This window comes from Lampris incognitus, chromosome 12 (assembly GCF_029633865.1).
Source record: "Lampris incognitus isolate fLamInc1 chromosome 12, fLamInc1.hap2, whole genome shotgun sequence".
NCBI classification, from domain to species: Eukaryota; Metazoa; Chordata; class Actinopteri; order Lampriformes; family Lampridae; genus Lampris; species Lampris incognitus.
This window is the reverse complement of record NC_079222.1, coordinates 6,841,390-6,862,981: the sequence shown is the minus strand read 5'-3', so window position 1 is coordinate 6,862,981 and position 21,592 is coordinate 6,841,390. Positions and strand designations below refer to the sequence as shown.

Genomic DNA, 21,592 nt, shown 5'->3' with positions numbered 1-21,592 from the left:
TCACCTAGGCAGTGCGTATCCGTAGGGCTTCTGCAGACAGAGGGAGCCGTGGTGCGGCAGAGGATGACTGTGGTAGTGTTCCACAAGAGCAGACAAAGAAGGGAAGGTCACATCATTGTCCAGAAAGACTCGCTGGTCCTGTTAAACAAAGAAATTATAAAGAGATAAATCATTTATTCATTTGTTGCCCCCCCCCCCCAATTGTATCCGGCCTATTACCCCACTTTTCCGTCCATTTCGCTGCTACACCCCCTCTGCCGATCCGGGGAGGGCTGCAGACTACCACACGCCTCCTCCCATACATGTGGAGTCGCCAGCCGCTTCTTTTCACCTGACAGTGAGGAGTTTCACCAGGGGGATGTAGCGCGTGGGAGGATCACGCTATTCCCCCCCAGTTCCCCCTCCCCCCTGAACAGGCGCCCCGCCCGACCAGAGGAGGCGCTAGTGCAGCGACCAGGACACAGTACACTCTTCTAGTTGATGTTATTATCTTTATTATACTGAACTCGTTAACAGCCGATGTATCTCGTTCACTGCACTACATGCACCAGCAGCGACCTGCATACCGCGTGTCGTGCACGCCGTACCCGGCTTGCTTCCTTATTTAAATGACGTCATCATATCAGTGTGCGCCAAGCTCCAGCAAAACAGTACCATTAAATAACTTATTTATTAGATTGATAACTTATTCATTACACGCTGTGGATTTATTTTCCCACAGGGAGAAATAACAGGACAGCAGGCCATCTCTTACCTCCTCAAACAGTCTGTAATTCCTGGCCTTTCCCAGACTTACATCCCACACCACCAGCACCTGGTAAACAGACGATTAGTTTACAATTGGACCCTGGCAGACCACTTCCATCCATCTATACATCCATTCATTCTCTGCATTTATTGTTGGGGGGGGGGTAAATAAGTGAACAAATACCAAACTATTAATTTAACTATGTGCTGTATTATTAATGGTGTTATCAATATTCATATATCAGGTTGGAGGTTTAACACTGAAGTCTACGGAACAGCTGTTGCATCTCGTTCAGATGCCGAAGGGCAGATGTTTGAGTGTTATTTTGACTCCCAGACTGTAAAACTGGACCCATATTTTACAAAGCACTGATATATGAAGCCACAGGATGAGAATACACTGGTGATTCTGGCCTTGAAGTAAGACCGAGTGATGACACCTTAAATGACGAAGCCACCAGGTCATACTATTATCATTATTATTATCATTATAAATAATATCATATCATTACTGACCCTTTGTCAGAACAAATTACACATTTGTCTCACTGGGGTTTAAAAACGCTGTGTGTGTTCAGACCTGTTTCTTCTTCTACCCCTACCCAATCAGCAAGACTTTCTACATCTCATTTTAGGGGGAGAGCTTCTCTCGTTTCACAAGAATAAGAAAAAAAAAATCTACATTTATGGATGAGAGCTGGTTTACCTTGGACGTCTTGGTGCTGGAGTTCCTGATGCCATAGAGACCGTCCTGTGGCGATATGGCGCTCTCCTTAAACAGCCTGTCAATGTGACCACAGGTCGTTTGTTAGCAGGGGAGGGGGTTAGTCCCGCACACACGCACGTGCAGGCAGGCACTCACACGCACTAATAACTTGCACCAAAAGCAATTCCCTACTGTGCCACTAGAGGGAGTAAGATGTGTCCAAAATCTAAATGAAAAAGGGCTTACATTTTTTTGTACTACTTACTTTTCCACCCAGCTGGATTCAGTTGTGTCGATGAAGACCGAGTCTGGCAGCTGAACCTACAGACGGGCACAGGAGAGGAGCAATCAAACCTGGTCTAACACAGAGGCCTGACTGCACAGAAGACTGAAAAGAGGAGAGGACGGCGCTGCATTAATCCTCGACAGGTGTTTCGAACCCGTGTTTGAACGAAACACCCAGCTTGCAGGCAGAGAAAAGCACATCAAGTGTCTGCCAGACTTTACTGACTGCTGCTGCGTTCAGCTTTTGTTTTTACCTTCAACGCTTGTTGTCGCTTCACTAAATGTGAAGTTTTAAAACTTTAAAGAGTATTGGAAACGTATGGAGAGAAACTTGTTATTCATTCACAGCAAACTGCAGAAAGGTCCTAATTTTCAGGCAATTTAGTAACATTTAATGAATAAATTAATTTAACTTTTTTTGTGGAATTTCCCCCCTTTTTTCCCCCAGTTGTATTCGGCCAATTACCCCCACTCTTCCGGGGAGGGCTGCAGACTACCACATGCCTCCTCCGATACACGTGGAGTCGCCGGCCGCTTCTTTTCACCTGACAGTGAGGAGTTTCACCAGGTGGATGTAGCGCGTGGGAGGATCACGCTATTCCCCTCAGTTGCCCCCCGCCTCCCGACCGACCAGAGGAGGCGCTAGTGCAGCGACCAGGGCACATACCCACATCCGGCTTCCCCACCCGCAGACACGGCCAGCTGTGTCTGTAGGGACGCCCGACCAAGCTGGAGGTAACACTGGGATTCGGACCGGCGGTCCCCTTGTTGGTAGGCGACGGAATAGACCGCTACGCTACCCGGACACCCTAAATTAATTTTACTTTTACATCAGCAGCAAACTAATAAGGGTAGGTGTAAAAAATGTTCAAATGGTGAATAAGATAATTTCTTAAGATGAAAAGTAAAAGTGATGCAGCAGCAGTGTCAACAACCAGTAGTAAAAAAATACAACTAGTAGTAAAAAAATACAACTAGTAGTAAAAAATAACAGTTTTCAACAAAAGATTTACCTGGAATACTGAAGAGGACATAAAACACAGCCAACACACTCACACAAGAGATGTGCTCGGCATAAAAATATCATGACAACATAACATTACAGAATAAACACAATACGCTGGCTGTACAAACGCCCACGTGGCAGTAAAACCAGCCAGTAAATCAGATAAACATTACGGCTAATCCCACTTCCACATCATCAGATTAGACGAGGCAGGAGGTTGACAAACGCCCGCTAATCTCTGACGCCGCGTGCAACAGTCTGATGAGGAGGAAACAAAACACTCAAATTAGCAATGATGCAAATGGGTGTCTTTAGAAAGCTGAGGGAGGAGGAGTGGACGTCCCACTCAGCACAGCGAGAAAGGTTTTATTTTAGCGCTTTGTGTAATACAGGAAATACAAAGTCAGGGGAAGAAGAGTTCACCTCGGCATCTGAAGTCATGAGCAGTCATTTCTTTTTCTTGTCTTCTAATTTTGGCTGTTTGTGTAAAGGCCTATTAAAACATAACTGTTGTGATAAGTCAGTTGTGTTCACATGTGCATTCAGTTATTTATGTCGATTTTTTTGTGTGATGTTTCTTACGGGCCTGCTGTGACACAAAGCAAATTTCAGAGGAATCTGACGAAGTTGTGTCATATCAAATTGTGTTTGTGTCATATCATATCATATTGTATCAAAGCGTATCACATTTTATTGTATCATGTTGTATCATTTTGCATCGTGTCACATTTTATCGTATCATATTGTATCATTTTGCATCGCATCATATTGTATCATTTTGCATCCTGTCACATTTTATCGTATCATACTGTATCATTTTGCATCGTGTCACATTTTATCGTATCATATTGTATCATTTTGCATCGTATCATATTGTATCATTTTGCATCGTGTCACATTTTATCGTATCATATTGTATCATTTTGCATCGTGTCACATTTTATCGTATCATGTTGTATCATTTTGCATCGTGTCACATTTTATCGTATCATATTGTATCATTTTGCATCCTGTCACATTTTATTGTATCATGTTGTATCATTTTGCATCGTGTCACATTTTATCGTATCATATTGTATCATTTTGCATCGTATCATATTGTATCATTTTGCATCGTGTCACATTTTATCGTATCATATTGTATCATTTTGCATCGTGTCACATTTTATCGTATCATACTGTATCATTTTGCATCGTGTCACATTTTATCGTATCATATTGTATCATTTTGCATCGTGTCACATTTTATCGTATCATATTGTATCATTTTGCATCGTATCATATTGTATCATTTTGCATCGTGTCACATTTTATCGTATCTTATTGTATCGTAACTCATTCTTCTATAGCACAACACATGGCTATTAAACAGCACATTGTCGCCGTGTGGCGGCACAGTAGCCATATTAGCTACCATGGCTACTGAGAAAGAGGGCCCTCTGTTTTAATCAAGGATATTAGTTGTGTTTTTCTATGATAGGGACTTATCAAGACGTGTTGCGCCATCAGACTGGGTTCATGGGTTCTTAAGTGTTTCCATGGCGATGGTGTGGTTCTGTTTGGAGTTCTCAGAACCTGATTTTGCCCTCGGTCAGGGGGAGATACTGAGTCTGACTTCCAAGAACGCTCAGGCGGGGCTTTAAATCATGATTCAGGAAGTCTCCCCTGCACGTGCCGCTGCTCTTTATCGCTTCTAAAAGTCGATTTCTCAATTCAGCTCTCCTCTTTCTGAAGTCTTTCATCGTCTCTTGGCACTTGTCCCGTCTCTTGAGACATATCTCATGTTCACACAGCAGTGAAACATAATAGAAAACAAGATTGTTGGCACAAACCTCTTCATTTGTTTGCTAATATTGTTTATGGTGTGAAACGTCGCAGGAAAACTGACATGCAAGCACAGCGGTCGTTTCTCAGTGACGCATGTCCAAACCTCTGCGGTTCTTGAAGTACAACGGAAATAGAAACGAAAACTAATCTCAAAACATGCACATGTTCTGACAGGTTTTGGATGTGTTAAAGTTTCAGGGTACTTTTTCCAATGAATTCAACTGAATCTTCACACTACCAACAGCTGCGCTCTCACCATTTCCCTACTTTATCTCCCACTTTAACCCTTTTTATTCAATTTCAGCCATAAAAAAGTCTTTTTTATTTAGCTTTTAATCAAAATTGTTTTTTTTTTTCATTCACTTGTACCACCTTTTACCTAATCTTTAATTCACATTATCATTATTTTTCATATTTATCTATTGTACTCAATCTTTATGTGGTTGGTTGCGGTGGGTCCTGTTTTAAGAAATTCATCTTGTATGGTGCCATGTGTCAGACCCACAATCTGCAAATGTACTTGAGGACTGAACTGAGTTTTGTCCTGCGAGAGACCGTTCGACAATTTGTCCTTTTGTTTGAGTCTTCCGGTTAAGTCGTCCCATTTAAACTAGTTGTCCATGTGAACTGAATTCCCGCAGTTATTATTGGGCGGTTCTGCCTCCCTCTGCCTTTAATTTTACTGCTTATGCTTATTCGTGGTTATCCTTTATTTTTTTAAAATCTTTTATCTTAATATTCTTCTTAGTAATTAATCTCTTTGTTGTCTTGGTTTGTATGTCTTACTTAATGTCTTTTTATGCCTTTATTTAAGCACTTTGGATTACCTTGGTGTATGAATTGTGCTACTATATAGTATACACACACACACACACACACACACACAAACTGGAACAGGGAAATATGTGTAGTTTGCATGTTCGCCCCGTGTTGCGTGGGTTTCCTCCCACAGTCTCACCCACAGAGTCTGAAATTCAGCTGTGGATTGCTGATAGATCTGAATGGCGTGTGAGTAATTCTGTGTGTGTGGGGACGCCGTGATGGACTGATCCCCTGTCTGGGGTTTAATCCTGCCCTCTGCTCAAAGCCTGCTGTGATAGATTCCGACCCCCTGCCTACTGCTGAACCCGAGTTCATTTTTCGCTGGAAACAGATGATATCAACGGTCGAAACAGCTCTTACATTCTCATATTCTTCATCAGAGTGGTCCTGTCGTCCACTGTGGTTTGATGGGTCTTTTCTGCTCTTCCTGCGGTCTGCTGGTATCTCGTCCAGGGAGCTTCGGAAACTCTGGCCCTCCGGAGACGTTCTTCTGAGAGGAAGATAGAACGTATTGACATGTGTTAGCAGAGCGTGTCCACATGCCGCATGCATACACCAGTTGTGTTGTGTTAATATTATTTCACCGCTCCTGTTCAGACTCAGAGTTTGATATATGAGCCAACTAAGTTTACACTAATAAGAACATTTTAATTTATCTTTATCCACATGTGAAGTTCTAGCAATGTGGAAACGTGCCAGAGTTACCCAATTGCATAAATGTGGTGACCCTCTCAATCTCAATAACTACAGACCTATTTCTATTATTAACAGTACAGCGTTGACAGAATTTTCTCCGTGATGTGTTACCTATCTCAAGCAAGTTTCAATTTTCTGCCAGATGATTTTTTTTTTACTGTACTGAAATGAATGGAAACCACCAGCTTCCAGGAAAGTAGGAAAATGCATCCAAAAACATGAAACACCTTGGTATGTTTTATGAAATGGTCAGCTGTCAATGTAAATGTAACCATGTGATTTATAGTTAATGGGCTAAAACGTTCAAAAACACCCGTAAGTCCTCTTAAGCACTTATGAAAAAAAAAAGTTGGTTGTGTATTTTGGTGTAAGAGGTCAAGCATATTTAGATGAACTGGTCGTTTTTGTGCCTCTGCTTTCTTTTTTTTTTTGCACTACCCTTTCTCATTTTTTTTTTTTTTTGGTGGATCACCCCCCCCCTTTTCTCCCCAATTGTACTCGTCCAATTACCCCACTCTTCTGAGCCGTCCCAGTTGCTGCTCCACCCCCTCTGCCGATCCGGGGAGGGCTGCAGACTACCACATGCCTCCTACGATACATGTGGAGTCGCCAGCCGCTTCTTTTCACCTGACAGTGAGGAGTTTCGCCAGGGGGATGTAGCATGTGGGAGGATCACGCTATTCCCCCCCAGTTCCCCCTCCTCCCCGAACAGGCACCCCAACCGACCAGAGTTGGCGCTAGTGCAGAGACCAGGACACATACCCACATCTGGCTTCCCACCCACAGATATGGCCAATTGTGTCTGTAGGGACGCTCGACAAAGCCAGAGGTAACACGGAGATTTGAACCGGCGATCCCCAAGTTGGTAGGCAACGGAATAGACCGCTATGCTACCCGGACACCCCCTTTCTCATTACTTGTGAGTGGGTAAAAAGAATCGGTAGTTATGCTTGTTTTGCATCCCTAAAACAGAAGAGAATAGATACAACAGAAATGTTGTCTCTACTGTGTTCTTGTGTTTGAATGTGGCTTACTGGATGGGAGGTCCTCTGGGCTTGGCTGTGGGCAGTGGAGGCTTAATGATGGGTGGAGGAGGTTTGGGGCCCAGAGGCCTGCTGGGCACTGACGGTTTGGGAAGAGCAGGTGAATGAGGAGACATGGGAGGGAGGGAGGGGGGAGGTAGGTGGGGCTCAGGTGCCCCATATCTGCGGCCTGTATTTTTCTGGATGGACCCCACAGTGTTGGGCGGGGGGAGCGGAGGGCCCTGCTTAATGACGTGATTACTCTGGATCCTTTGGCGACTGGCGATGGGTGAGTGACTTCCTGAGGTGACTGCGGAGGAGTGGTGGGCGGAACCGTTGAGGGACATCTTGCTCTCGAATTGGCTGCAGAGGGCGGAGGATATGATGGTCACTGATGGCGGAGGCCTACGGTCTCCCTTGTCGCTGCCTCCCTCCGGCATAGAAGACATCCTGCCCTGGAGCTGTTTCTTCTGGTTGGGGGGCGGCGGGATAGGAGGGGTGAGACACGAGGACTTCTGCAGATGGGAGGCAAAGGGGAGGGGAGGAGGGGGACCCTTGTTGCAAAGCTCTTTCTGGATTGTGGGAGGAGGGAACGGTGGAGGTGGTTTCTTAGCCAGTGAACTGGGAGGCATTTTACTGGGCAAAGGGATAGGAGGGGGAGGGCCTTTGTGGAACCCTGGGCTGGAATCTAGCCAATGGTGGAGCGCGGCTGGGACGGGGGGAGGGGGGTAGGAGGGCGGAGGGCCGGCGGGCCTACCTGAAGAGGTGACAGACAGATAAAATAAAATCAGCTTCTGGATGGACTGCATTTTATATAGCGCTCATCTAGATGTAACAACCACTCAAAGCGCTGTGCAATTAATCAACGCGTCACGTTCACCGATGATGGTATCAACCAAGCTAGACAACAACTGGCTCATCAGCAGCAGTTCAGGGAAACCTCCACATTTTTGCCAGGAGGAGCCGAAGACCGAACCGGCAACCCTCCAGTTCCTAGATGACCTGCTCTACCTCCTGAGCTACTGCCACCCTACTATTGTCCCTCATGTTCTCTTCAGGTCAGAAGAACCATCTTATGTGAAAGCTGTTAACCATGACTATCATCAATACTGTAAATAAACGAGATGGAAGTATATCCTGTATTTTTGATAAATTTGACAAGTGTATTTCTGTAAAATCCAAAGGTGGCCTAGGTCAATGTGACTGATGAACACTACATTATTTCTAATTGGTGAACATGACAAACTGGCGGAATAAGTACAACGATTAAAAACAATTACTAAGTCAGACCAAAATAATAATAAGTAATCAGATTTCACTTTGTCTAAATATCCTAAACATGACATTCAGAAACAGCCTTTTATTTGTAAATGACTAATATTGTGTTTTTATACCTTTTCCATAACTCTTTTCAAATATCAAGCACCGTGAGGGAGTGGTCTAGTCCTTATTAATATTCATGAGCTGACCTTTGAGTGACAAGTATAAACAAGAGTACGTGGGGTTTCATATTTTGATGATTATGGTATGATTGGCTGTGTGTAAATGGGTGTGTCTGATGACATTATGTTGCAAATTTGGTCAGACTTTAAAATGAAAAACTAATGAAATTACTACTACTACTACTATTACTTTCGGCTGCTCCCATTAGGGGGCGCCACAGCGGATCATCCGTTTCCATCTCTTCCTGTCCTCTGCATCTTCCTCTGTCATGCCAGCCACCTGCATGTCCTTCCTCACCACATCCATTAACCTCCTCTTTGGCTTTCATCTTCTCCTCTTCCCTGGCAGCTCCATATTCAGCATCCTTCTCCCAATATACCCAGCATCTCTCCTCCACACATGTCCAAACCATTTCCATCTTGCCTCTCTTGCTTTGTCTCCAAACCGTCCAACCTGAGCTGTCCCTCTGATATACTCGTTCCTAATCCTGTCCTTTGTCACTCCCAGTGAAAATCTTATCATCTTCAACTCTGCCACCTCCAGCTCCACCTCCTGTCTTTTCATCAGTGCCACTGTCTCCAAACCATATAACATAGCTGGTCTCACAACCATCTTGTAAACCTTCCCTTTAACTCTTGCTGGTACCCTTCTGTCACAAATCACTCCTGACACTCTTCTCCACCCACTCCACCCTGCCTGCACTCTCTTCTTCACCTCTCTTCCACGCTCCCTATTACTTTGGACAGCCGACCCCAAGTATTTAAACTCCTAGACCTTCATCACCTCTACTCCTTGCATCCTCACCATTCTTCCACTGTCCTCCCTCTCATTCACGCATAGGTATTCCGTCTTGCTCCTCCAGACTTTCATTCTTCTCTCCAGTGCATACCTCCACCTCTCCAGGCTCTCCTCAACCTGCACCCTACTCTCGCTACAGATCACAATGTCATCTGCGAACATGATAGTCCACGGAGAGACTCCTGCCTGATCTCGTCCTTCAACCTGTCCATCACCGTTGTGAAAAACTAATGAAACTAAGACAATGACCTCGATGCTACTTTGCCCAGTAGGTGTTACATCCTGTGACCTGCGAGAGGCACATTTACCTTAATGTTTACACCTAATGCGTGCTATAAAGATAATGACAAGCTCAAAACTCATAGATGAGTTATTATTGTGTTAGCAGCTGCGTGTATTTGTGTGTTTTGTGTGTGTTTCCATGTGTTTCTGTATGCAGCTTTGTGTGGTGTGCATTATTATCTGTGTTCTTATGTTTGTGCGTATGCCGGTTTGTGAATTTGTGTGTTGTGTGTGTACTTTACCTGGGGTTGTTGGTGAACAGTCAGTATCAGGTCTAATATAGTCCTCCTCTTCCTCATCATCGTCCTCCTCCATGTAGTCTTTACACAGGGAAGAGACAAAAAAAAAATGGTGATGGACTCTATGCTATGTCTCTGTCCATGTGCAAGTATAGTACAGCATAGAACAGTGCAAGTATATGATATGATGGTATGTGTGTGCTTGTGCGTGTGTGAGTGTTTCATTTGTTTTTGTTTGCAGGTTGGTGTATTCGCCCCTTTCTCATCCTTGATGATAGCGTATAAAAAGGACATTTTGGGGGACAGGGGTCTGTGGCAGACGAGAGGAGTGGCTGTTTGGGATCATCCATCCATCCATTACCCAAACCGCTTATCCTGCTCTCAGGGTCGCGGGGATGCTGGAGCCTATCCCAGCAGTCATTGGGCGGCAGGCGGGGAGACACCCTGGACAGGCCGCCAGACCATCACAGGGCCCACACACACATACACACATTCATAACTAGGGATAATCTAGTACGACCGATCCACCTGATCTACATGTCTTTGGACTGTGGGAGGGAACCGGAGCCCCCGGAGGAAACCCACGCAGACAAGGGGAGAACATGCAAACTCCACACAGAGGACAACCCAGGACGACACCCAAGGTTGGACTACCCCGGGGCTCGAACCCAGGACCTTTTGCTGTGAGGCGACCGCGCTAACCACTGCGCCACCGTGCCGCCAAAAAGTACTTGGACACATAAATATTTGGAAGTGCATGGGACTGCAAATGAAGGTTGTTTACTGTTTTACACAGAATAGAAATTCCCAATCTTTTCAATTTGTCTTGATTACAAACCATTTGAGGTTGTAAATTAATTTACCCCCCCCCCAAAAAACAAAAAACAAAAAACAAGGTAACCCAGGATGTAAAACTGGAACACTCTACTGTTTGTGTGAATCTATTTATTTAGTTGTCTACTTGTATGTGATTGTGTGTGTGTGTGTGTGTGTGTGTGTGTGAGAGAGAGAGAGAGAGAGTGTATGTGTGTGTGTGTTTCAAGACATCTTACCATCCTCTGGATTGCCTACAGTATGTTTAATATCCATAAGCCTCTCGATGGTGCCGTAGAAACTGTCAGCATCTGAGTCTGAGTCACTACGGTAAAAAAAAGAAGTCATTTGTGTATTAAGAGTGAATCTTACTGTCCAGAGTTTACTCATAAAACTCCTGTATCACTAACCCTAACACGGAGCAGGTGCACAGGCAAATATTTCTACTTTAAGTAAAATACCATCTGCTGTAGTGATGACACAACAGGCTTTGAGCTTTGTCTTGGTGCATGCTCAATAACCCAGGTGCAGAAATCTCAGAAAGGTGAATCGGTTCATCTGAACACAACGTTTACTGAGAGACACGTGTTATCACTCATCTAAGTGACCTCTTCAGTCTCACCTGACTGCAGGTACCCCACCCTTATAAACAATACAGTGACTGCAGGTACCCCACCCTTATAAACAATACAAGGAGTGCAGGTACCCTCATCCTTATAAACAATACAGTGACTGCAGGTACCCCCACCCTTATAAACAATACAGGGAGTGCAGGTACCCCCACCCTTATAAACAATACAGTGACTGCAGGTACCCCCACCCTTATAAACAATACAGGGAGTGCAGGTACCCCCACCCTTATAAACAATACAGTGACTGCAGGTACCCCCACCCTTATAAACAATACAGGGAGTGCAGGTACCCCCACCCTTATAAACAATACAGTGACTGCAGGTGTCCCCACCCTTATAAACAATACAGTGACTGCAGGTGTCCCCACCCATATAAACAATACAGTGACTGCAGGTACCCCACCCTTATAAATAATACAGTGGCATAATGACCCAAACCAACAATCAGTTGATTGATTGATATGCAAATTGTCGTGACCATTAACTAGAGTTAAAATGGTCATGTGTACTATTCACAGGGGATTTGGGAATGTTTGCAATCACAGCATTGTAAGATGGTGACAGATGTACTCTTAGCCCCACCCGGTTCAGGGATAGTCATTTTCTCTTCACATAGATGGCCTTTTTGACTCCCCGTTGAAACCAGCGTTCCTTCCTATCAAGGATGTGCACATCCTCATCCCTGAAAGAGTGGCCACTGGCCTGTAGATGGTGTAGACTGTGGGGTCCTGCCTGTAGATGGGTGTAGACTGTGGGGTCCTGCCTGTAGATGGGTGTACACTGTGGGGTCCTGCCTGTAGATGGGTGTAGACTATGGGGTCCTGCCTGTAGATGGGTGTAGACTGTGGGGTCCTGCCTGTAGATCGGTGTACTGTGGGGTCCTGCCTGTAGATGGGTGTAGACTGTGGGGTCCTGCCTGTAGATGGGTGTAGACTATGGGGTCCTGCCTGTAGATGGGTGTAGACTGTGGGATCCTGGCCTGACGTGTTAGCTCTGCTGCGTTGTGCCATCCTCTTGGCCAGCATCTGTTTGGTTTCCCCACTGTACAAGTCACGGCGACCCTCCTGGCACTTAACAGCGTGCACTATATTGCTCTCTTTGTGCCGGGGGTCCCGATCCTTGGGGTGGACCAATTTCTGGTGCGGCATGTTTTGGGGTCGGAAATCAGCTGAGATGTAGTGTTTGGAAAATAACGAGGAGCGACCTCATCAGGCCAGGACTCCACAGTCTACACCCATCCACAAGCCAGGAGCCACTCTTTCAAGGATGAGGATGTACACATCCTTGATAGGGAGGAATATGATTGGTTTGAACGGGGAGTCAAAGAGGCCATCTATTGCCCTGTTTCCACTGCATGGTACTGGTTCAACTCGACTCTACTCTATCCGACTCTACCCGCTTTACTTGTTGGGATTTCATTTTCCACTGCAGATAGTATCCCCTCACGGCAAAGCCCCGCTGGTCATTTGTGGGTGTGTTGACTAGTTAAAAAAAAAAAAAAAAAAAAAAAAGAAGATTTTATATATATTTAAATAAACAAACATATATCTATTTTTTACTTAATTCATTTAAATAGTGGTATTTTCACGTCACCTTTTAGTGTCGGCTTATTTACCAAAGACATAACCAAATATTTTACACAAATCTACCCTATAAGGTTTTATAAAGTAGGTAGTATTGATGTTTTCGTCAGAGGATTTTTAAACTTTTTGGTCTGGCTGTAAATTAAAAGTCGAATCACCATGGCACAACTTATTCACGTTACCACAAAGCAGTTGGCACTAAAATGTGTCGGTAAGCAGTAAGTTGCAGAGAAACACAAACCACCTGAGGAACTCTCGAAGCCCAATCTAGGTCATCCATCTGTCTGATCACAGCCCTAAATCACCGCTTTCGGTGGCTTTCAGCAACATGAGTCACGAAAGGGACAAAAACTTCTCTGTTTGAGTCTCTGATCCGCAGAAACGTCCTGAACCAGACACACAGCTGGCAGCTGCCCAGTAAAACCACTATCTTCAACTTTTCCTCACTGGGAGATCCCCAACGCACCCACAGTTTTTTTACTGGTCGCCACGTACCCGCCTTACTGGAATATTTGGTTTACGGTTGTTTGCTAAAGGGCACCTCGGCATTGCAGTTATGGGTACTGTGTTGGCTTCTCCTGGACAGATTAGCCAACCAAGAGTTCAAAATCAAACTTTGGACCCTTAAATAATAAGTTCTTGGTGGACAGATATTTTGCAGAACTCCTCTGGCTGTAAGATTTATGAATGTTCAAATCCGTTTTGAAAATATTGTGCAATGAGATGAAACTATTCACTGGACTGCTCCTGCCGAAACTAATTGTTAAAATCCAATTAATTTCCATGGCTATTTATCACACTCTTCAGCAACGAAAAACCCTGAACTTTTCATCCTCGAGAAAGCAAAAATTCATTTATCCTTAATGAATTGACTAAAATTGATCTGTCATCCATTTTGATTGGACATATTGACACTCAAATTAATATTGTTGGAAAACACGTGCGTTAACAAATAAAAACATGCCCCTTTAATATCAGGTGTGCTTAATACTGAAGATATTCAGTATTCATTACATATTACATATTATTATTATACTATTTAACTGTATTTATTATTATTATTATATATTAGATATTAATTTAGACAGTTCTGTTTGACTATATGTGTAGTCTGAAAATTAAAATGTGCTGAATTCTGCCCAATGATTTATCACAAAATGCAGTGATATTTATCATATTATATAGCATCAACAAATCTGTATTTGGCATTTATTCAAAGTACACATACCTGGGGATGTGTGATTAATAATGAAATGCAGTCAATGATTAAAAATAAAAGCTTGTTAAAAAGAAAACTACATCATCAACTTAAATAGTAAACTAAAATAAATTGGCCTGCAAATAAAATGTCTTTGCACAGAAACGATAAGTTGATCAGCCCAGTCCACAGACAGATTAGGCATTTTCTGGCACTATTATTAAAGGAACTAACAATTGTAATTCATGCACTTGTTGTGGTTTACTAAAGGTTTCCAGTGAAACCAGCTGTCTGCTCACAGCTTTGTCCGCTGGTGTAACCTCAGTAATATTTGCATGTACTTTCAATGTGTATGACAGCAGATGATGCAAGATGAAATTAAGATGAATGGAGGGATGCTCACAGCTTTGTCCGCTGGTGTAACCTTAGTAATATTTGCATGTACTTTCAGTTTATGATAGGAGATGATGAAGATGAAATTAAGATGAATGGAGGGACTTTTTGCATGCACACATGGAAAAACTCAGCTTGTTTTTTCCAAGTCATTCAGACAATTCTGTTTGACTGTATGTTTAGTCTGAAAATTAATGCTACATTCTGCCAACTAATTTATCACAAAATGGAGAGCTATTTATCCTGTTGTATAGCCTCGACAAAACTGTATGTGGCATTTATTTAAAGCACACATACCTGGGGATGTGTGATTCTCTCCTGTCGTTATAATGGTCTATCTCCTTCCGCAGGTGTCGCATCCATTTCTGAAAAATTCACATTCAAACAACTTTATTTAGCCCAGAGGGGCAATTCAGCACAACCACACTGTCATAATATTTGTCTTGGTACCTCTGATAAACCTCTTGTGAGACTTTTCAGACAACCCATAAACACACAAATACACTGCAGTATTTCTCTTGCCGGCATAAACTTGGCATGTAACCTGTCATATTACATAGTATTTGCTGATGTCCAATATGTTCATACATATAGTATGTATAAAAACATGTAAATAATAAACTATATTTTTGTGATGGATTTACATGTCAAGTCAATTTTATTTGTTATAGCCCAATATCACAAATTACAAATTTATTTAAATAAATATGTATTTAATATTTTTATATTTTATTTAATATTTATTTATTTAAATAAATAAATATCCATTTATATAAATATCCTATGTTAGCAGCAATAGGCGTATTCATGACATGTGAAGTAGGTATGGTATGTCTGTGTATGTGGGTGTGAATAGTATTCAAAACTAGATACAGTATTGTGTGTATAATATGTCTTTATGTGAGCTATTTCTTAATGTCTGTGAATAAGCGATTTGCATGACATGCATGCTAAGCGTAATACTCCAGCACAGCTGTCAGTGTGTGTTTAGAGGATGGGTTAAATGCAGGGAATGGATTTCGTTGTAAGTACGTACTGTGGCAATAAAAGTATCTTCATCTTCCTCTATAAATTCATTTTTTACACAGTATACATATATGTCCTCAAGTGTTCTACAAGTGTGTGGATGCATGTATATAAACATATATGAGTATGTGTGTGTGTGTGTGTGTGTGTGTGTGTGTGTAGAGTATGTGGAAACATCTGACCCTTCTTTCGTCCTCGCTGGCGGCGGAGAAGAACCATGTTCTGTGGTTTTTGCTGAAGTGGACAATCTTGAATGGGAACACGTTACTGGATGTGGTCTCCTCTGCTGCTCTCATCACCCTGTGAAACATGATTCATATCAAAGGTTAAACCTCAAACCTTCATCCAGCCTGGCACTTCATTTTGTAGGTTTTGCCCTTCTGCATATTGGTCATTTTACTTTTTGAGGTAATTTAGTGGATTTTGGACATGGGACCACCATGGGACTCAGCTTTACAACGGTGTCATATGCGACAACAAAACACGAGTCTTACTCGAATGACCGAGATCTCACTCCTACCTAAAACGACCGTGGGCAGTCAAAATGACCACTGGTTTTTAAACTCTATATTCTGTCAAGATAAATACCCAACTGAGATATTAATGCATTACATATGTTAGTATGTCTGTTATGAAATTAACTGACACCAAAATTAACATTTTAACAACTTTAGTACTATTTTTAAACAATTTAAAATGGCCGCTGTCCAACGCCTGTAAATACTGCAATGCCTTGGTGGTAGTTATGGTGCGTCTGTAACGGCGTCTCTACCCAGACATGTTGGACATGTTAATTCAAAGACCCACCCTCATACATGCGTTTCCAACTGCATCTCCCCGGCCGGCAGTCTCGAAGGATTCGCCTCGCCACTTTCATGACAAGGCGAATCCAGGCCGAACCACTGCTTTTTCCGACACATATCGAGACGCATTCATGTGATGAACACAAGCCAACTCCGCCCCCCTCCCGAAGACAGCGTTGCCAATTATTGCTGCTTCATCGAGTCCGCCCATAGTCGGATCTGACGAGACCGGGGCGCGAACCCCTGGTCCCCAGTGGGCAACTGCATCGACACAAAGCCGATGCTTAGACCGCTACACCACCGCGGACCCAACATAACATAATTTCAATAAGAGTTTGTATATTCTAGAAACAGTTTTTTAATCTGACAATATGACAAAGACCATTAATCACTGGAGGTGGTTGAAGGTGTATTTAGTTCATTTGACTGCGCTGCTGCAGACGGAGGTCTATGACTTCTCTATTGTGCTGGCCAGGTAGTTTATGGACGGTTACTGCTACCTACGGTACGTACAGGCTGCTACTTCCTGTAACTTGAACCAGGAAGTAGATCAGATATGCACCAAATTTATCAAAGTACAACCCACTTAGAAAAAGCCACTTCGGTTTGTCTTGAATCCAGGTCAGGGCCACCGAGACAGGAAGTCCATACAAGTGGGCAGTAGGCAGAAGACAGCGGGACAATGTGGACCGATTGCTAGCAAGGGGCAAACATCTCAGCTGTCCGACGTGGTAAGACGTGGTGGTCTTAAGATCTAGTTTGTTTGACGCATGTGAGGACAATGAAGAGAAAAGGTCTTTTCCGGGGATAGGAAACTCACCTGTTATAGCCGTTGAGCGAGAAGGCCCCCTGTGGGGCAGGAGAAGTACTGCTCTTGAAGTAGTAGACGCAGCCCTTATGGATGATGATGTACCGTAGTGGCCCTGAGACGGAGACAACATATATACTTTACTTAGTGGACGTCCGGACGACATCCATTTCCGGCACAGCGTGTATCTGCTGTGCGGGCGTTAAATGGACATGATGAAATAACATTGAAACTGGAATAATAATACACGATATAAATCCTTATATGTAAACCGGAATGTACAGCTTCAAACAGATAGAAACAGAAAATAAAGATGAGAACAAGTGCAGTACAGAAACAAACAAATGTGTAAATAATATAAAGTAATACCTTGAAAATATAGTAGTACCTAGTATGAATGAATGAATGAATAATATTTTCTTGAATGGATGAATGATGATTTATGTCGAACATGTAAATAAGCAGGATATAACAGGCAGATAAGCCATTGCCAACAATCTGAAGTGATCAATAAATCCGTATGGTACACCGGCATGTTAAGGAAAACGGTTCAACGTGATGGTGCTGTATCCCCACTCACACTTCATGAGGCTGAACTGGCTTCCTCCCTTCTTGTGGAGATATCCGGCCGTGGAGACTCCTCCCGGCATGGTGAGGAGGTTCTGGGCCCCAATGGCTCGCATGGGCACTGGCCAGCACATCTCTGGGGATGTCATGCTGCTAAAGTGAAGGAGGAGAGGAGAGAGGAAAGGAGATGAGGAGAGTCTGGGTTATAGAGCAGAGCTCTGGAAACACCATAATTACATGTGTGTACGTTCACAACATATATCTGTTGTTCGGAGGATGATGAAAGAGAGAGGATGAGAGGAGAACAGACACACATAGGTGGCGGGTAACTGCGCAACTCACAGCTAGCTAGCAAAGCATTGGAGTGTGCACATCCATGTATACACACAGACACACACACACACACACACACACACTGCTAAGTGAAAGCAGCTTCGAGCTCTCAGTCAGTACAATTAAAATGACTGTAACCACATTTTAAATGTACTTGCAGTAATTGAGCTGCTTTTTCTGTTTTAACTGCTAGACCGAAAACCTCCAGTGGATTCTTTCCATAATCACAAACACCACTTTCCTACTGAATCTCTGTACATACGCAAACATATCAGACTTTTGAATGCAACTCCCAAGTAAAATCATTCTCAAGTAAAATACTTCAGAGATAGACTGTCAGCTGTAAAGCGGTGTTTGAATATATTCATGTTTTTATGACCTGAGCATCTCTCCCAAGTCAAACTTTGTGTAAGTACTAACTTACTTGGACACACAGGTAAAATAGTTAGGAGTTTTGAGACCCCTTCGAGGAGAAATGTGTGGTTATTAGTGGGGCTGAGTGAGAATAAAATAAAATGATCACATTCAAAGTCAAATGTTTCTAAAAGTAGATGCTGCACTGGTTTGGAATGAGGAAATCTCCTTTTGCAAAGAAGCAGGAAATCATAGGAAATGTAACAGGTACGTTCAAACTCAACATCCAACTGTAAACTGCAAACATATCTACCTTAATATGTCATCTGATCTTGGATTGAATCTTCAAATCTTGTAAAAAAAACCAAAAACAAACAAAACAAAAAACCCCCCCCAAAAAACAAAAACAAAAACCTAACTAAATGAACGGTGAGCTGATTTCCTTTTTTCACAATCTCATCTCATCATCAGCCGCTTCCCAGGGGTCGGGTCGCGGTGGCAGCAAGCTAAGTAGGGCACTCCAGACGTCCCTCTCCCCAGCAGTGCCCTCCAGCTCCTCCTGGGGGATCCCAGGGTGTTCCCAGGCCAGATTGGACATGTAGTCCCCCCAGTGAGTTCTGGGTCTATCCCGGGGTCTCATCCCAGTTGGACATGTCCGGAAAACCTCCAAAGGAAGGCGCCCAGGCGGCATCCTAATCAGATGCCCGAACCACCTCAACTGGCTCCTTTTGACGTGAAGGAGCAGTGGCTCAACACTGTCCGGCTCAGCTCCCTCTTCACCACAACTGTCCGGTACAACGTCCGCATTACTGCTGATGCTGTACCAATATGCCTGTCAATCTCCCGCTCCATCCTACCCTCACTCGTGAACAAGACCCCGAGATACTTGAACTCCTTCATTTGAAGCAAAACCCATCTCCAACCCAGAGGGGGCAATCCCCCATTTTCCGGTAGAAAACCATGGTCTCCAACTTGGAGGTGCTGACTCTCATCCCGACCATTTCATACTCAGCTGCAAACCGCCCCAGTGTACGCTGGAGGTCGCGTTCTGATGACGCCAACAAAACCACATCATCTGCGAAGAGCAGAGATGCAATTCTGAGATTCCCCAAAATGGACACACTCCTCAATTCCTTTGGATAACCATGACCTGGATGAATGAGAACATTCACAGACACTCCTTCTCACCTTGGCTGCGCCTTGAGATCCTGTCCATGAATATCACAAACAGAATCAGAGACAAGGGACAACCTTGGCGGAGTCCACACCCAACAAAAACATGTTTGACTTTGTGCCAACAATGCAGACACAAGGGTATTTTTGTATAACTCTGGTTATACAAGGACCGGATGGCTTGATGCAACTGCCCCGGGGTACACGGTCGTAAGCCTTCTCCAAGTCCACAAAACACATGTGGACTGGCTGGTCAAACTCCCATGCCTCCCTCAGCACTTCCGCAAGGGTAAAGAGTTGGTCCGTTGTTCCACGGCCAGGATGGAATCCACATTGCTCCTCCTGGATCCGAGGTTCGACAATCGGTCGGAGCCTCCTTTCCAGCACCCTAGAGTAGACCTTTCTAGGGAGGCTGAGCAGTGTGATGACCCGATAACTGAAGCACACCTTCCGGTCCTATTTTTTTTCACAATATCCCTGAAAAACATTTTTCCAAAAACATAACTTCGATACAGTTGGAGCAGATTGTTTGTTGTTACAAGTGAAGATGTGCGATAATCAAATTCAATTATTCAGCTCCTGAGATGTTTCAGTTTCAACAGCAGACAGGTTTCTTAATGGGGTTGGCTGATAATCTGGTAGTAAGCAAAGCATGTAGACAGTAACAGGATCGAATCCCAGGAATGGCTGAATAATCCTGGTTTGGCCTTCACTGAACATAGAAGGATGCTTATATCAGATTCCCAGATACGGTCACATGCCCGTGGTTAAGGCATTTCATCCCGACGACCCCTGACAGTGCTGTTCTCCCCCTACCTTGGGCAACATAGCATTACTAGCGTCTGTTGTCACAAGTGGACTAATAAAGTATAACTTAAGAGAAAAACTACACCCATGGTAAAAACACAACTGGAAGATAGAGTTTGATGTAAACGAATGATTCCCGCTAATGAGTGAATGCTCATATGAACACTCATAAAACTAAGCCATCCGTCCTTCCGTAATTTATTCCTGCTCAATGCCAGAAAATTGGCTCATTTTGCTCATCTAGCAAAGCCATTTCCATTGCAAACCTTATTTTCACTGCTTTTTAAACCAACAAATGTGAGAGAACGCTAATACATTTACTTTTTTACTCTGGCGCCTGATTTGTCTGCATGCCCTGGTGTAGCATGCACAACACTGCCATCTTTTTAGTATGAATGTGTGTGAATGGGTGAATGTGAGGCATACACTGTAAAGCACTTTGAGCGGTCAGCGGACTAGAAAAGCGCTATATAAGTGCAGTCCATCTACCATTAATTAGCGGTCTTGTAATCATTTTACGCCCCCCCAGTGGTGTGGAGCGGCATAACGAAGAACCAAGTGTTCATAGTGTAACGTGCATGGATAAGTAGACACGTTGGTCCTTGACTAACGGGTCGGACCCTTTAGTCGACTGGTTAACGTTGTCGCTTGCGGAGCGGGAGACACGGGTTCGCGTCCCGGCTGTGGCGGTTCCCGGACTGCCCCCCGAATTCGCTACAATATTGAGTAAAGCAGGTCCCCGGGTTACGAACGCCTGTCTTATGAATACTCAAATTTACGAACTGACCTCTGTAAAGCCTATTATTTTAAAAAATCCAGTTACACACAATGGGTCGTATTGACAAAACATGCAAGTGATGGTGATGCATTGAAGAACAGGAAAACGATCACGACTGAAACGAAAGTGGAAATAATAGTGTTCAGAGAGAGGTGAAACGCTCTTATTGTTTTTTCCCTCACCCGGTGGGGCGAGCCGCAAGCGGGCTCTCGTTTCTGGCGTCAAACGGCCGGCCTCACCAGTCACGACCCGCTCTAGGTCTGTACTGTAGTTACATTTATTATTATTACCCCATTATCATATTTATGATGTTTTAGGTAAAATATATACTATATACAAAGACAAACATTTGACTAATTGATGCTAGATGTGAACTGTGCGTAACTGTTCCCACTTACACACAAATGCGACCTACGAACAGACTCAAAAACAGAACTCGTTCGTAACCCGG

The 21,592-nt window shown here is 43.7% G+C and overlaps 1 protein-coding gene across 1 annotated transcript in view; it reads right to left on the bottom strand.

Annotated features, from left to right (window-relative positions):
- sh3bp2 (SH3-domain binding protein 2) overlaps positions 1–21,592 on the bottom strand; it is a 50,246-nt gene continuing 28,654 nt past the window's right edge. The window contains exons 2-13 of the mRNA XM_056291187.1: positions 17,710–17,846; positions 17,142–17,244; positions 15,701–15,818; positions 14,790–14,857; positions 10,926–11,011; positions 9,877–9,954; positions 7,124–7,868; positions 5,754–5,883; positions 1,719–1,774; positions 1,454–1,529; positions 755–814; positions 1–138 (exon numbers count right to left, since the gene is read on the bottom strand). Coding sequence (XP_056147162.1) covers positions 1–138; positions 755–814; positions 1,454–1,529; positions 1,719–1,774; positions 5,754–5,883; positions 7,124–7,868; positions 9,877–9,954; positions 10,926–11,011; positions 14,790–14,857; positions 15,701–15,818; positions 17,142–17,244; positions 17,710–17,846 — 1,795 coding nt within the window. The remainder of the gene's footprint in view (positions 139–754; positions 815–1,453; positions 1,530–1,718; positions 1,775–5,753; positions 5,884–7,123; positions 7,869–9,876; positions 9,955–10,925; positions 11,012–14,789; positions 14,858–15,700; positions 15,819–17,141; positions 17,245–17,709; positions 17,847–21,592) is intronic.